We start from the raw sequence: 18,069 nt of genomic DNA, 5'->3' as shown, positions 1-18,069 counted from the left end.
GTGGTCTCTCAGAAGTACTTTTGACTTTACCAACTAATGTAATGCAGTGGTCTTTGTCCACTTCATGAGGTCACACAACTAGAAGATGAATAAGCCTGTCATGTTGAGGTTGTATAGAACATTGAGGCCTCGTCTGGCATACAGTGGCCAATTCTGGTCACCCTGTTACAGGAAGGATATTATTCAACTGGAGATGGTTCAAAAGAGATTTACCAAGATGCTGCCAGGAATGGAGGGTTTGAGTTATGGGAAGAAGCTGGATAGGCCGGGACCTTTCTCTCTGGAGCGGAGGAGGTTGAGCTTATAGAGGTTTAAAAAATCATGAGGGTATAGATAAGGTGAAAAGCAGGTGTCTTTTCACTACGATGAGCAATTTCAAGATTAGAGGGCATTTTTTTTTAAGGTGAGAGGAGAAAGTTTTTTAAAAAGACGTGGGGCAATGTTTTTACGCAGTGTGGTCCTTGTGTGGAATGAAGTGGTGGACGCTTAGAAGTCTAGATTATACATGATTAAGAGGGAATATGGGCCAAACACAGGCAGGTGGGACTAGTTTAGTTTGGGATTATGGTGGTCATGGACTGGTTGGACCAAAGGGTCTTTTTCTCTGCTGTATGACTCTGACTTTAAATGGTCAGGTGAGATGGGGAGAGGGGCACGTAACATTTTGAAGATGAAAGCAGGATAAGCCATCAAAAACATGAGTACAGAAATTGGAAGGTAAGATAGATGAACTCATAGCTGGAAAGATGGTGAGGAATGGGGGGCTTTAATTTCCTGGGATACTGGGACTCTCTCTAGCAGAGATGGCACTAGCAGGAATGGCTGCATCTGAACAGAGCTGGTCTGAGTTTGTTGCAAGGTGTTTTGGTAGTGAGGAATTAAACTAATTTAGCAGGGGACTGGAAACCAGGAGAAACTACTATCAAATAAAAACAGGATGCATGAAATGCTGGGAGAGGCTGACAGTGCTAAAGTAGAGAAATGTAGCTGAAATCAAAATAAGGGAGGAAATGGTGAGTTTCACTGCATGGCGTATAGTTAACAAGGTTTGAAAGTTACAGGGACAGACTATCTTGTGGCACTGTGATTTTGTAACAATAAAAGATCTTGTTCAAGCCAGGGTAGGTATAGATGCTAAATATTCCTAGGTCAAAATGTTCAGGAAAGATAGGAAAAGAAATAAATAGGAGGAAGAGTGGCATTTTTGGTTAAGGAGAGCATTGCAATACTGGAGAAAGAAATTGGTTTGGTGACAGTTAAGGGATAAGAAGGGTACAATGAAGTTGCTTGGTGTAATCTGTAGACCCATTAGCTCGTGAGACAAATATAGATAAATTAATCTGCAAGGAATTTATGAAGAGCTTTAAACATCAGAGAGTAGGTATTGGCAATTTTAATTACTCCTATAATGACTTGATAGTGAGAGGGGCAGGCATTTCTGGATTATCTTTGGGAGAGTTTGGCATTGCATTGTATCCAGCCAACGACAAGAGACAGGGTGGGTTGTCAGGAAGAAGGTAGGCCAAGTAAATGAAATGACAGTGGGGGAGTAATAATAATTACATGATGTTTAGGATAATGATTGAAAATGATATTTAGTTATTTCTTCCAGAATATGATAGTTGTGTCCCTGTGCGACCCCATGCTATACAAAAATTGGGCAGTGCAAATACACAGTGTTGGCAATGTAATCGTATTATAGCCAACGCACACTTTAAAACTTCCTGTTTTAGGAACAGTGTTGAGAATGTGTTGCTGGAAAAGCACAGCTGGTCAGGCAGCATCTGAGGAGCAGGAAAGTGGCTATATAGAACAGTCTGCCTTCAGTAGTTACACCGGCACCACACTCCACCTTTTCCTCCGCTACATTGATGACTGCATCGGCACCACGGAACAATTCATCAGCTTCACCAAGGCATTCCACCCCAACCTTAAATTCACCTGGATTATCTCTGACACTTCCCTCCCATTCCTAGACCTCTCTATCTCCATCCACGAGGACCGACTCGACACTGACATTTTTAACAAACCCACCAACTCCCACAGCTACCTGGATTACACCTCCCACACCCTACCTCCTACAAAAATGCTATCCTGTATTCCCAATTCCTCCGCCTCAGCCGCATCTGCTCCCAGGAGGACCAGTTCCACCACAGAACACACCAGATGGCCTCCTTCTTTAAAGACCGCAATGTCCCCTCCCACATGGTTGAAGATGCCCTCCAATGCAGCTCATCCACGTCCTGCACCTCCACCATCTAACCCCACCCCTCCAATTGCAACAACAACAGAATCCCCCGGTCCTCCTCTTCCACCCCACCAACTTCCGCATAAACCGCATCATCTGCCAACAGTTCAGCCACCTACAAATAGACCCCACCACCAGGAATATATTTCCCTCCCCACGCCTATCTACTTTCCACAAAGACTGTTCCCTCTGCGACTACCTGGTCAGGTCCACGCCCCCTGATAAGCCACCCTTGCCTCCTGGTACCTTCTCCTGTGACTGCAGGAATTGCAAAACCTGTGCCCACACCACCTCCCTCCAAAGGAGCCTTCCACATCCATCAAAGTTTCATCTGCACTTCCATACGTATAACTTATTGTATCAGTTGCTCCCAATACAGTCTCCTCTATGTTGGGGAGACTGGACACCTTCTTGCAGAGCGCCCCCACCACCCCGTGGCTTAACACTTCCACTCCCCCTCCCACTCTGCTGAGGACATGCAGGTCCTGGGCCTCCTCCATCACCACTCCCTCACCACCCAACGCCTGGAGAAAGAACACCTTATCTTCCGCCTCGGAATCCTTCAACCCCATGACATAAAATGTGGACTTCACCAGTTATCTCATTTCCCCTCCTCAGCTCCCCACCTTACCCCAGTTCAAACCTTCCAGCTCAGCACCACTCTCATGACCTGTCCCACCTGTCAATCTTCCTTCCCACCTATCCACTCCTCTCTGACCTTTCACCTTTACCCACCCATCTATCGCACTCTCAGCTACCTTCTCCCCAGCACCACCCCCCCCGGCCCCATCCCATTTATCTCTTCACCCCAGAGGCTCCCAGCCTCATTCCTGATGAAGTGCCCCGTCCCGAGACATTGACTTTACTGTTCCTCTGATTCTGCCTGATGTGCTGTGCTTTTCCAGCAATACACACTCAACTCTGATCTCTAAAATCTGCAGACCTCACTGTCACCTTAGGAACAGTGTTCCCTATTCACCCGATTGCATTACAGCCAACTCATGTTAACGAAAGATGCGTGAGTCAATTCAGCCCTTAAATCATGGTGAGGGTTGATATCCAGAATCGGAGATGCCAATCCCCACTTCAACCAATAAAAGCTGAGAGAAAGACAAACGAACAAATCCTTGCCACCACACAAAGGGGGGAAATGTATGCTGTCCTTAAGCTCACTTCAGCTGCAATATTTCCTCTAATGCAGGAGATTTAAAAGGTGATTTTTGCCTTGACTATATAATCTATACCCCAATCTGTTTTTGGTTGGGGAGAATTTTACAAATTTTGTTTGTCACCGTTCTCCAAGGACCCTTTCCTTTTTAACACATTTGATGATAAAAGCTGAATTAGTTTTGATGAATGAATTGATATTTGTCTGTCATTCTCTTTTAGCTGTGGTTACGAGTTCAACTACAACTACAGTGGTACAGTCTGCATACCCACAGCAACCACACGTACCAGCACAAGGTTTCGTTCCATACCAAGGATATTCTCCAATGCCAATGCAGCCAGCACCAGCTATGGGTCCCTATCCTCCAAGTAGTGCCTATCCACCACCATATCCAACTCCATATTCTGGACAACCACCTTCATATCAAGATACTGTGGCAAGTAAGTAGATTATTATAACATACTTCAGGAATAAACTTCTTAAGTATGAGTAATGTGATATACAGACTGGTTTGTAGCTTGGGAATGGAATGTCATTACATGTTGTAGGAGAAAGTGAGGTCTGCAGATGCTGGAGATCAGAGCTGAAAATGTGTTGCTGGAAAAGCGCAGCAGGTCAGGCAGCATCCAGGGAACAGGAGAATCGACGTTTCGGGCATAAGCCCTTCTTCAGGAAAGGCTTTCCTGAAGAAGGGCTTATGCCAGAAACGTTGATTCTCCTGTTCCCTGGATGCTGCCTGACCTGCGCTTTTCCAGCAACACATTTTCAGCTCATTACATGTTGTAGGCAGTGCTCCAGTATGCTCAATAAGCAAGAGTTGCCAATGAATTGGTAGAAACATGTAAACTTAAAGGCAAGAACAAGAAACCAAACATAACTTTGAGAAAATATTTAGAAAATATTAGCCCCATTGCAGCTAGTAAGGTCTCATGACTGTCTGTGCAGCGGCTTCCAAAACTGAAATGGAAAAATTGTGAAATTGAATGAGACACCTGAATTGACTAGGCACCCAAACAAGATGCATTGCCAGTTTTAAGTTCTTAGAATTGAGTACGATTATGAAAACTCCCCAAGTGGAAGATATGATTTGAACAATCAAAACATTAAGAAACTTAACATGGAGCATTTTGTTCTGAAGTTTGTCATTTGAGAGGTGACAGGAATGTGAAACCTATTTAGTTTTTAGTTATCCTTCTTTTGCAAATCTGTGAAGGATTCTCAAATGTAGATGAGTTTATAATTTTTCTTTTTAGAGTAGAGAGACTGGTAAGTGTTGTCCTTTTTAGCTTGAGAAGCTGAGAAGATTTGAAGAGTGATTTTTTAAAAAAAAAATACCTTTTCAAATGGCAGAAAGCTTTTTGTTCAAGTGATAGTGATAATTGTTTTTGATGGAAAACATTGGAATAAATTCTAAAAGGATTCAGTAGCAATACCCATTGAGTGCTACATTGGTCAAAAGTCCCTATGGGATGATATACAGTCAACAAAATGCATGAATGAAAGTAGACAAATTGATATTGCAGTTTTAAAACAGGCTTGTGAACAGGAAAATCTTCAAGTTGAAGTGGGTGGATAGTGCAATCTGACTGCTTTACAAAGGAAAGAGCAAATTTTGAGAAACTTTTAGAAATACTGGATAAAGGGCATTTGGAATTTAATGTACAGCAAAAAGAGGAATATAATGTCATATTGCACAATGTTGTCTTTTTTTATTTCTGCTTGTTTTTCATGATTATTGTTCAGCATATCAATTTCTTTTAAAATGTTTTTTAAAAGAGGGAATTTATTTTCTAGTCACACCTGGCAGGGTGTCCTGAGGCCACATTGGACCAAGGGATAGCTGATGGTGATATGTTAACTGAGGGTCATTGGAGTGTGAACTTGGCATGTTGTAATAAAACTTTGACGAGAAAAGCATATGCTTGGACTCCTGTCCAATCAATAGTTAACCACAAGTGTTTAGTATCCTGCCTTCTTGAATTGCTGTGCAGTTATTATTGTCTCAGTTTCCAAAAAGCCAATGACCAAGCTAACATATTTTAGGCTATCATAGACAGAGTTTGAGTCACTTCTACACTTTCCATTTCCCTCCTTTAACTTGAAGATATTCTTACCTCAAGCTCACTTACACAGTCCGTTACATACTCAGGAGAAAGCTGTTTTAGCTCATTGTTTGTTGATCCCAGGACATTGAAGTACTCTAGTATTGTGAGCTCTCATTCCTGTGACAGTAGTTTCAGGATATTGGCAGCATATTGAAAGAAATCAGAGTTAACATTTCGGATTGAGTGAGCCTTCCTCACTTCCACAGCCCAAAAGGTTAACTCTGATTTCTCCACCGATGCTGCCAGATCCGCTGAGCTTTTCCAGCAGTTTCCAATTTTGTCTCTGATTTACAGCATCCACGGTTCTTTTGGATTTTATTTAGTTTCAGGATGTATTGACCATCAATAATTAACTTTAAGGAGGTGGCAGTGGGCTGCCTTCTTGGGGGGGGGGGGGGGGGGAAGGAATGAATGTCTGTTGATTTAATTGCTAAAAAGAATAATAAGTGGCATGCTTTGCCACTTCAGGGGGCAGTTGGTGTAGGAGACAAACCTCTGATAGACTGGACTGGGTATACAGAGCTCACTTCCATCTGTAGAGGACATTAGTGAACCAGTTTTCTGGACAGTCCGATAATGATGTTGTCTCTTTTACTTTACCTGTTGCAGATTTGTATCTAAGCTGAAATCAAATTCCAAACTGCTATTGTAGGACTTAAATTCACTTTCACTGGATTAGTAGTCAGAAAGTTTGGATTACTGCCTGAGTGACATAATCACCTACTTAGTTCTGGAACAAATGCTTGATTGTTGTTCTTACACCAGTGTGTCTCTGGTGTAATTCACCTTCACCGCTGTAAATTCCCAAAAAGTTTAAAGTATTCCGGGTTTAAATATTTTTCGGTATTCCCGCTCTTGAATTCTTGCAGTCTGTTTCCCCACTGCGTGTTCATGGAGTGAGATCTTTCAAGACAGTTGAATCTGTAGGCTTTTTAATTTAAAACAAAATCCCACAGGATGACGATATGTGACTGCTCATGAAAATCAGAGATTGTGGAAGGAGGCGGCATGTCTACAGCTACAAAACCAGTGATCCCTCCTGCATTTGATAAAAGTGGGGAGTGCGATGGGTTGCTCAATTACCAGGAATGGAAATGAGTAACTGCTAGTCAACTCGACAGTGATGCCACCTTCAAAAGTAGAGGAAGGTGTTGAGGACAATTCGATTGAGAGCAGATGGAACAACGATGGACAATAGTGAGTCTGCTGGAATTGGTGCTTAAAATACAAGCCGTTCTTACCTTTTTAAGCGGTTAGAAGCAAGGAAAAGAAGTAAAGGATTGTGGGAACACATGGGGTTGGGATGAGGATAGACAGCTTCACTGTTTGTTTGTTCAGGATCCCTGTGTAACTTTAACAGAGAAATGTGTAAATGTCTTTATATTCAACACTAATGATCTATTCTGTTTTAATTTCAGCTAGTGCAAATGCGCCTTATCCAGGACAGCCACCGTACAATCCCGCTGCACAGCCACCATACAATCCCGCTGCACAGCCTCCATACAATCCCGCTGTACAGCCCCCATACAATCCTGCCTATGGAACTCCAGAGAAGTCACATTAATAAACATGTGGCCGTGTCTGTTGTCAAGTACGTTAACTGATCTATCTTAGCCTGTTACCATTTTGTACAAGATGAGTGCTGGAAAGGAATTAACTTGTAAGAATTTCAGATATGTTCAGCAGTTAACTGTAAATTACTTGCTTTTAAAAGAGTTTTTTTTGTCCACCCCCACTTCAGTTCTTCGACTGAGGAGATGTGAAATCTATTTTACCTTGGATATCTTCATTTTTTTTTTCCAACTCTTTTCGACAGGTGGAGCACAACTTTCTTTTTGAATATACAAAACAAAAATATTTGCTTTAAGCTACCTTTCAATGCGAACATAGGTGTTTTGATATCTGCCTAATTTCCCCTTCTATGAAGGCTACCACTTCCTTGCTTGCAGTTAAATAAATGTTTTTCATGTGTGGCTGTTTTTTTGGATCCTTTTTCGAAAAGGAAATAAAAATATGCTGTATTTTGTTAGCTGTCCTTCAAGGGTTTTTTGGCCATAAACCGAATGCAGAGATAAATCCCAAGTGTTTTATTGATCATGCCAGCAATTGTCATGAATCTTTTACTCCTGAAATATCATGAATCTGATGACTTTTTTTTTCAAACTCAAGAAATGGGAAAGAAAGTATTTATAGTTTTCTTTTATCCTTTGTTATTTTATCTCTGCCCTCCCTTTCATTACCTACTTTGATTTTGCCTTCAACCATCTGGCACAACTTTAGTCAGTGACTGAACTAAAGAACAGTTATCTTTTGTAAGAATTCTCCTCTGCTTTTTCACATCTTGGGCTTTTGGGGGTCTTTCTTCACCCCCTCCTCCTAGGCAGAAGGATCCAAACAGTTGTTGGTGCAGTTTCTGAAAGTGAAGACAAATGGGCACATACAGTACATTATAAAAAGTAAAACAGACTGAGGATCAGGTCTGTTGCCTTACCCAGCGCACTGTCATGTAGTTCCTGAATCCCAGTTGTTTCCATGCAAGAACTGAAGGGAAGTAAAAGAAGCAATCTCAATGATGTAAAGACCAGCAGTACTGCTAGCAACGTGCTGCAATGGAGCATCGGAAAAGCCTTTCACCCAAGGGAGCATGATGAGCTGCAGAGGAAAGAAGGAATTAAAATCATTCCAAGTGAATAAAGACAATAACCTCATGAACTGTTTTCACGTTTTTTTTAACATTATGACTTGTAAACAGGAATGTTTGAAGATTTTACTGAAGAGATGTGTTAATATGCAGCTACACCATATCAAGGTAACTGCTTTGAGCCCCCACCCGACCAATTAGATTGTGGAATTCACCAAATACAAATTTAAATCAGCTGAGTGCAGCATGTGTGCTGCCAAAAGCCACACTGTCCTCCTATTTGCGCGACAACTTTAAATTACCTTCCTCCTCCATCCTCCTGTACTTCCATCCAGCATTCTGAGACTGAGAGTGAGCACTTTGCTGTCATTTGCTTTATAATTATTTTGTAACTGTTGTCAAATGAGTTTTTTAAAAACTCAAACATTTTGATTTTGTTGCATTTATCAGGGGCAATTGGTTTAATTCAGATGCTGCAGTATCATTTGAAAAATATACATTACATTTAATGTTAATATTAGAATGGTTGTATTGTACAATAAAGTCAACATGTTCTTTCCAAGTATTGTGGGTTTATCAATTGTTTTAAAGCTATAATTGAATCAGCTGTAGGAAATTTGTACAAAACTCCTGTTTTTGTATCTTTTAAACTGGGGCCATTAGCATTTAATATGGGCTTTCCCAGTTCGTTTTCTATATTTCATTAGTGTTAAATATTCCAAGAATGGATATCAGATTTTGAGAACTAGGTAAAAACACTGTGATTCCATGTCCTGCATCAACCACAAACTTTTATTTTTGAGTTCTTATACCATCCTCCTTGTAGCCTCTCCTAACTATACTGTCAAGTAGTCATAGAATCCCTACAGTGTGGAAGCAGGCCATTCAGCCCATTAAGTCCACACTGACTCTCCAAAGAGCATCCAATCCCACCCAGACCCAACCCTGCATTTCCCATGGCTAATCCACCTAGCCTGTACATCTTTGAACTGTGGGAGGAAACTGGAGCACCCAGAAGAAACCCATAAAGACACAGAATATTGCAAACTCCACGCAGGACTACCCAAGGCTGGAATCAAACCCAGGATGCTGGCGCTGAGAGACAGCAGTGCTAACCACTGAGTCACCATGCCACCCCGTTCAGTTCCCTGCTGAGGATCTGTCCCACTCCTTGATAGAAATACTCACCCTGACTGATTAACCAGGAAACAAAGCATTAAGTGCATGATATAAACAAAATATAATGGATACTGGAGCATTATACTATAGGCTGGAAATGCTCAGAGCAGAGAGGCAACTGCTCAGAAATGGCCAACGTTTCAAAAGCATTACCTTTCATTGGAGTGAGAAAAGATGCTGGTTCACTATTCTTCCCATTATGGATTCAACTGTTAGCCACAACCAGAGGAAAACCTCTGGTAAAAATGATCCTCTGGAATTTTTCTTAAGACCACTCTAGGTCGCAGTCCGTGCTTGCAAACCGTACTAGCAACTAGCCATGATATTTAGGAGAGTATCCATAATCTCCAACATATGACCTACAAACCTGTTCTTCGTTGTGCTTGCGTTCTTCAGTAGGATTATTCTCCGTTTACCCAAAATTCTTTAAACAAGTCTGAGAAACCATTTTAATTCAGTCAGTCTGCATCGGATACTGAAATGACTTCCAAGAGATCAAACAATGGTTTTCCAACTGACAAGTCTTACCCAGCCTCCTTCAATAGAAATAATCTAGCAATGTTTAGCAGTAATGAAGTGTCATTTTGTAATGTTTTGGATAGCAAATACAATTGATAGACCTCAGTGTTGTTCAATACCAGTAGTATGAGTATAGGATATACAATCAGTGTACAAGTTCCATTTTTATGGTGCTGGAGTGACAAACCAGAATCTCATCAAACTAAATCTGACATCAAGCTACAGAATGCAATATTACAACAAATGATCAAAGCTTGGTTGCAACAGTAGGTTTTAGTGAATGCCCTAGAAGATAAAAGTGTGAAGGAGACGTTTAGGGAGCAAATTCCAGAGTTCAAGGTTTGGAAGGTAAAGCCTCTTAAAAATAGCCATTTTAAAACCAGGTATTACAAAACCCCAAAATTGGAGGAGTGCAGAGTTCATAGGTAATGGGACTGGGGGAGGGGTATGGTAGGTTGAGGCCGTGGATGAATTTGGAAAATGTTTTACTGATATAAGTGATTAGCCATGTTAGATTTCCTGTGAAATTATAGGTGGGGCTACTTAGTTTCTGTAGGGTTCAGAGATCTGTGCAGAACCTTGATGTGGTGAGCCAAATCTAGTTGCTGAGATTCTGGGCTATGAAGCAGTGCATTAAAAAACAGCTTGTTACCAAATATCGAATAAGTGTAAAAACAAAATACACATTTATTAACCCCCCTCCACCTTTTATAATCTGGGTGATTTTTAACTCCAATTTTGGGGTCTTGTAATACCACAGTTTCAAACAATTCTGTTTTTGGAAACCACTTCTCGATGTCAAGCTCTGAAATTTGCTCCCTAAACTTCCCCATCTCTTTTTATTTTTTACAATATATTTTCACTTAGATGAAGGTTTAATGATTTGAATTTGTTTAAATTATTAACATGTGCGCCTGGGAGTAGAATTAATCTGGATTTTCAAATTTGTTTCTAAAGTATAATTTAATGAATTCTTGCATTTCATCCAAACTGGAAGGTTTAGAGAGTGATGTCTGAATTTGGAATAAAATTTGCCACATACTCACCACTGCCCGGTGTCTCTGTGATAATGTTGAGTCTTTTTCATTTATGTCAAGTGAAAGACATATTCTACTGTATAAGTGTGTAAAGTTTACATGTTCACAATCAATTGTGGTCCTCCACACCTCCGAGTTGTAACATTGATTTGAAATCTACAAATAGTCTTTTTGAAATGTTGTCTTACTCAGACTCCTTGTGGAAATTGGACCAAACTACATCCGTTTCAATTTTTGGCTGTTAGTTTTTCTACCATGTGCTGCAAATTAGCAGCAATAAGTTTATCACTTCTTGATAAATCTTCATTCATACAACACATAATGGGATACCAGTTTGATTATAACAGTACTGATCATTTTGGACATTATGTAATCACTATGCTTTCCTACTTTCCTTAGCCTGGCAAAAATCCATTGAGACTAATGTTACTCCAACAGAACTGTGGGAAATATAGATTTTAATTTGTTTATTTAGTACCTGCTTGATCACTAAACTCGAACAAATTAATTGAAACCAAAGGAAAATTAATATTGGTGTAACTGTCTCCAACTTAATTATAATTAATATTGTGAAGATATTATTAAAAGGTGGTAAGTGTGTTCAGTAAATTGCTGATTTTTAATGGAATATTGTAATCAGTCATAGCATTTATTTTACCTTTGTGCTGTTCACCTGGTCTGGATGTAATTTGATTCACTAATTGGTGCATTGTCAGCAGACATAATGGATCTTTTAAACTCCCCATAGCTTTGCCCTCAATAACTTGCTTATATTAAATGTCACAGTGGTAGAATAGAGAACTAATGTGGTAAAAATGCGCTTTTGGAATGAAGAGCTTTGCAGTGCACATACTGTGTGCTACTTCTGAGCTGATGTTGACAGAGTTTATACCATGGCAAAATATATTACTCTGCTCCCAAGCAGAGTAAAAACGTTACTTTATACAGTTGAAGGAATCTATCTGTTCTTGGACCTTAATTGTTGAGAATAGAAAGCAATCTATAACATAACTGACTGACACTATGCTGCATCTCTTTTGCTAGACTCTGTATCCTTTCGATGAGCAGAGCTGATCCCAGAAACACATCTCTGCTGATACAGCTTCAGTGCTGCCCACAGTGAATAATGTTTGATATAAGATAGGAATTGCGAGTTGGATAATAAGAATTCTCTTCCTTTTAACATTGTAGCATTCATTATTTTTAGCAATTGCTTATTCCAAATTGAGGAGATGAAATAGAAATAAACTGGGAAGTGGCTTAGAGATCAGAGGGGTTCTGGTATGTGTTACTGACTGCCATAGAAGATGTTGACCCTGTTTCACTATAAGAGGAGTATGCAGTGGTTCTCGATGGGCAGGAATAGTATTTGGACTGATTTCAATTACATGAAGTGGTTGAAGAGAATTTTAGAGTATTTTTTTCCGGTAGATTAGATTGGATTAAGTTTTTAGATTAAATTATGTACAGTGTGGAAACAGGCTCTTCAGCCCAACCAGTCCATACCGACCCCCCGAAGAATAACCCACCCAGACCCATTTCCATCTGACTAATGCACCTAACACTATAGGCAATTTCGCATGGCCAATTCACCTGACCTGCACATCTTTGGACTGTGGGAGGGAACTGGAATACCTGGGGGAAACCCACACAGACACTGGGAGAATCCCACGCAGACACTGGGAGAATGTGCAAACTCCACACAGACCAGAGGCTGGAATCGAATCTGGGACCCTGGTGCTCTGAGGCAGCAGTGCTAACCACTGAGCCACCATGCCTTGTATTAGATTATCGACCCAGGAGATTGCTAAACCATAAGGTACGGACATGGCAGCAGTTATGGAGGATTGTTGGAAATTCTGGTCACATCCTGTCCATTGAGTTTTGTAGCATACTATGCTTCACTCATTTTACTCCACATACTGGTATTATACACATATGTTTACCCAGATTAAAACTGACTTGGTACTGAACTGAAAGTTTAGAGGGATATGGGCCAAATGCTGGCAAATGCGACAAGATTTACATTGGATATCTTGTCAACTTATACTGACGGGACTGAAGGGTCCGTTTCTGTGCTGTATATCTCTGTCGTTTATTTTCAATTCCATGATTTCTATATTAACCCTCTTATTGCCTCATACTAAGCTCTCCCTCTCTTGTTTAATCAATCCTGTAACATGCCATCACAGACCTTTTCTCTGTTCTTTCCTAGCTGAGCCTTTGCTGCACCGACTGTTCTCAGTTCTTGCATAAGAAACCTCAAGTGACAACAGTTAAATGTTGTGAAAGAGGCATAATTAGAGGAACAGTAAAAATTCGAATATCTGTTGTATCTACCTGCAAATTTCCTTTAACCAGACCTTTTGTATATTTCAGTGGCTGATTTGAAAAGATTTACATTGTTATAGCACCTTTTCTTGACCTATTTTGGTCCCCAAGTTCACAAAACTTAGTTGGGAAAGTATTTCCAGGCCAGCTGAAATAGCTCAGTGAAGAGAGTATTAAGGTGCCTGGTTCAGTTCTGTTTAGAGTCATAGAGATGTACAGCACTGAAACAGACCCTTCAGTCCAACCCATCCATGCCGACCAGATATCCCAACCCAATCTAGTCCCACCTGCCAGCACCCGGCCCATATCCCTCCAAACCCTTCAGCCTCCAATGCTCTAGGGAAAACAGCCCCAGCCTGTTCAGCCTCACCCTATAGCTCAAATCCTCCAACCCTGGCAACATCCTTGTAAATCTTTTCTGAACCCTTTCAAGTTTCACAATATCTTTCTGATAGGAAGGAGACCAGAATTGCATGCAATATTCTAAAAATGGTCTAACCAATGTCCTGTACAGCTGCAACATGACCTCCCAACACTTGTACTCAATACTCTGACCAATAAAGGAAAGCGTACCAAACACCGCCTTCACTATCCTATCTACTCGTGACTCCACTTTCAAGGAGCTATGAACCTGCACTCCAAGGTCTCTTTGTTCAGCAACACTCCCTAAGACCTTACCATGAAGTGTATCAGTCCTGCTATGATTTGCTTTCCCAAAATACAGCACCTCACATTTATCTAAATTAAACTCCATTTGCTACTCCTCAGCTCATTGGTCCATCTGGTCCAGATCCTGTTGTAATCTGAGGTCACCTTCTTTGCTGGCCACTACACCTCCAATTTTGGGGTCATCTGTAAACTTACTAACCATACCTCTTACGCTCGCATCCAAATCATTTATATAAATGATAAAAAGTAAAGGACCCAGCACCGATTCTTGTGGCACTCCACTGGTCACAGGCCTCCAGTCTGAATAACAACCCTCCACCACCACCCTCAGTATTCTACCTTTGAGCCAGTTCTTCATCCAAATGGCTAGTTCTCCGTGTATTCAGTGAGATCTAACCTTGCTAACCGGTCTCGAACGCCTTACTGAAGTCTATATAGATCACATCTAACGCTCTGCCCTCATCAATCCTCTTTGTTTCTTCAAACAACTCAATCAAGTTTGTGAGACATGATTTCCCACGCACAAAGCCATGTTGACTATCCCTAATCAGTCCTTGTCTTTCCAAATACATGTACATCCAAATACATGTCCCTCAGGATTCCCTCCAACAACTTGCCCACCACCGACATCAGGCTCACCAGTCTACAGTTCCCTGGCTTGTCCTTACCACCCTTAAACAGTGGCACCATGTTAGCCAACCTCCAATCTTCCGGCACCTCACCTGTGACTATCAATGATACAAATATCTCAGCAAGAGGCCCAGCAATCACTTCTCTAGCTTCCCACAGAGTTCTCGGGTACACCTGATCAGGTCCTGGGGATTTATCCACTTTTATGCATTTCAAGACATCCAGCACTTCTTCCTCTGTAATATAGACATTTTGCAAGGTGTCACCATCTAGTTCTCTACAGTCTATATCTTCCATGACCTCTTCCGCAGTAAATACTGATGCGAAATACTCATTTAGTATCTCCCTCATTTTCTGCGGCTCCACACAAAGGCCGCCTTGCTGATCTTTAAGGGGCCCTATTCTCTCCCTAGTTACCCTTTTGTCCTTAATGTATTTGTAAAAATCCTTTGGATTCTCCTTAATTCTATTTGCCAAATCTATCTCCTATCCCCTTTTTGCCCTCCTGATTTCCTTCCTAAGTATACTGCTACTGCTTTTATACTCTCAGGATTCACTCGATCTATCCTGTCTATACCTGACGTATGCTTCCATCTTTTTCTTAATCAAACCCTCAATTTCTTTAGTCATCCAGCATTCCCTATACCTACCAGCCTTTCCTTTCACCCTAAGAGGAATATACTTTCTCTTGATTCTCGTTATCTCTTTTCTGAAGGCTTCCCATTTTCCCGCTGTACCTTTACCTGCGAACATCTGCCCCCAATCAGCTTTTGAAAGTTCTTGCCTAATACCATCAAATTTGGCCTTTCTCCAATTTATAACTTCCTTTTCCATCACTGTTTTAAAACTAATAGAATTATGGTCACTGGCCCCAAAGTGCTCCCCCACTGTCACCTCTGTCATCTGACCTGCCTTATCTCCCAAGAGTAGGTCAAGTTTTGCACCTTCTCTCATAGGTACATCCACATACTGAATCAGAAAATTTTCCTGTACACTCTTAAATTTCTCTCCACCTAAACCTTTAACACTATGGCAGTCCCAGCCAATGTTTGGAAAGTTAAAATTCCCTACCATAGCCACTCTATTATTCTTAGATAGCTGAGATCTCCTTACAAATTTGTTTCTCAATTTCCCTCTGACTATTAGGGAGTCTATAATACAATCCCAATAAGGTGATTGCCCTTTTCTTATTTCTTAGTTCCAACCAAATAACTTCCTTGGATGTATTTCCAGGAGTATCATCCCTCAGTACAGCTGTAATGCTATCCCTTATAAACCTCTATCAAGTCACCCCTCATCCTTCCCCGTTTATTGAGAAAAGGCCTAGCACTCTCAACCTATTCTCATACGACCTATTCTCCATTCCAGGCAACATCCTGGTAAATCTTCTCTGCACCCTCTCCAAAGCTTCCACATCTTTCCTAAAGTGAGGTGACCAGAACTGCACACAGTACTCCAAATGTGGCCTAACCAAGGTCCTGTACAGCTGCAACATCACTTCACGACTCTTGAATTCAATCCCTCTGCTAATGAACGCTAATACATCATGGGCCTTCTTACAAGCTCTATCCACCTGAGTGGCAACTTTCAAAGATCTATGAACATAGACCCCAAGATCCCTCTGCTCCTCCACCTTACTAAGAACCCTACCGTTAACCGGACAACCTCACACTTGGCAGGGTTGAACTCCATCTGCCACTCCTCAGCCCAGCTCTGCATCATATCTAAGTCCCTTTGCAGTCGACAACAGCCCTTCTCACTATCCACAACTCCACCAATCTTCGTATCGTCTGCAAATTTACTGACCCACCCTTCGACTCCCTCTTCCAAGTCATTAATAAAAATTACAAACAGCAGAGGACCCAGAACTGATCCCTGCGGAACTCCACTTGTAACTGGGCTCCAGGCTGAATATTTACCATCTACCACCACTCTCTGACTTCGACCGGTTAGCCAGTTTTCTATCCAACTGGCCAAATTTCCCTCTATCCCATGCCTCCTGACTTTCCGCATAAGCCTACCATGGGGAATCTTATCAAATGCCTTACTAAAATCATGTACTTTCTTGGAAGTGAATGTGTCTCTTTTGTCTCCACTGATGCCACAATCCCTCTTCTTGTTTCTCTAATTTGTGAGGCCAGCTGTCTTTTTTATTGTCCTTCTGGTGGGTCCATGTATGTCCTGTTTTGAAATAATCAATAATATACAATAAATATTCAAGCAAAAGGGCAGCATAGCGGCTCAGTGGTTAGTACTGCTGTCTCAGCACCAGGGTTCCAGGTTCAAATCCATCCTTGGTGACTGTATGGAGTTTGCGCATTCTTCCTGTGTCTGTGTGCGTTTCCTCCCACAGTCCAAAGATGTGCAGATTAGATGGATTGGCCAGTGTCCAGGGATATGCAGGTCAGGTGGATTAGCCAAGTGAAATGCAAGGATACATGGATAGAGTAAGGGGGCGAGCCTAGATGGGATGTTCTTCAAGGGTCAGTATGGTCTTGATCGGTCGATTGGTCTCTCCCACACTGTAGGCATTCTATGGTTCTATGAAACCATTAGACTTGGAAGAAGAGGCAGAATTAAGGGAAAGGAAAGTTTGGCTCCACATACCTGTGCTGTAATTCCAGTCCATCTTCAACAAAGGTCTTTACTGCTGTTAATTGGCTACCCACTACTAATGGATGGTGGTCCAAAATGTTCCGGCATGGAGCAATAAACTGAAATTTCGAATGTGTCTACCTCCACTCTCACTGCTCCAAAGCCTAAAGATTCTGATGAATGTATTTTGAGGGATTGGATTTTTTATTGAATTCTCAGGGTTTAATATAGTTACCTGAAATGTACTGCCTCCTCCTCCCAAGATGTAGCCACTGTGATACACTTGTTGCAGTACTGCATATTGGTAAATGAGCACTCAAGAAAAGACATTAAGAGGCTACAGATGAGCATTTTTAATCAGTGAACCATACAATACAGAAGGATGCCATTCAGTCCATCATGCCCATGTTTAAATTGTCCCACTCATAGAATCATCGAGTCATAGAGATGTACAGCACAGAAACAGACCCTTCGGTCCAACCAATCCATGCCAACCAGATATCCCAACCCAATCTAGTCCCCCCTGCCAGCACCTCCAAACCCTTCCTATTCATATATCTATCCAAATGCCTTTTAAATGTTGCAATTGTACCAGCCTCCACAACTTCCTCTGGCAGCTTTTCTCTCGAGCCCTGTTGCTTCATATATAGCAAACCACTTTTGAAAGTTTGCCACTGAATCTGTTTCCAATTGCGGTGGTGCATTCCAGATTGTGATATCACTGCATTTTTTTTTACCAATTATCTTAAACCTTTCTCCTTTGTTTCTCGCTGACTGCTCGGTCTTCCCTGACAGAAAAGTAACCAATTTTCATCACTCTGCATTGAATCATGTGTTGCTCTGAAGAGAATCAGCTTCTGTCTCTCTACGTAACTGCATATGTGGGTTGCTGCTGTTAACTATTACACACAACTGGAATAAAATTGGTGCTGGGACCATTTCCAGAG

At 41.4% G+C, this 18,069-nt stretch overlaps 1 protein-coding gene across 2 annotated transcripts in view; it reads left to right on the top strand.

Annotated features, from left to right (window-relative positions):
- The window catches only part of shisa10.1 (shisa family member 10, tandem duplicate 1), a 78,641-nt gene extending 69,917 nt beyond the window's left edge, over nt 1–8,724 (top strand). For both annotated transcript variants that reach the window (XM_043707920.2, XM_043707922.2), the window contains 2 exons: nt 3,638–3,856; nt 6,940–8,724. In XM_043707920.2, the coding sequence (XP_043563855.1) occupies nt 3,638–3,856; nt 6,940–7,085 (365 nt within the window). In that variant the 3' untranslated portion in view covers nt 7,086–8,724. The remainder of the gene's footprint in view (nt 1–3,637; nt 3,857–6,939) is intronic.
- Nucleotides 8,725–18,069: the final 9,345 nt, after the last annotated feature.

This window comes from Chiloscyllium plagiosum, unplaced genomic scaffold (assembly GCF_037043375.1).
Source record: "Chiloscyllium plagiosum isolate Xiang-an unplaced genomic scaffold, Cpla_swu_hap1 HiC_scaffold_14, whole genome shotgun sequence".
Taxonomy (NCBI): Eukaryota; Metazoa; Chordata; class Chondrichthyes; order Orectolobiformes; family Hemiscylliidae; genus Chiloscyllium; species Chiloscyllium plagiosum.
Note: the sequence above shows the minus strand (reverse complement) of the source record. Positions and strands in the feature narration are given on the sequence as shown.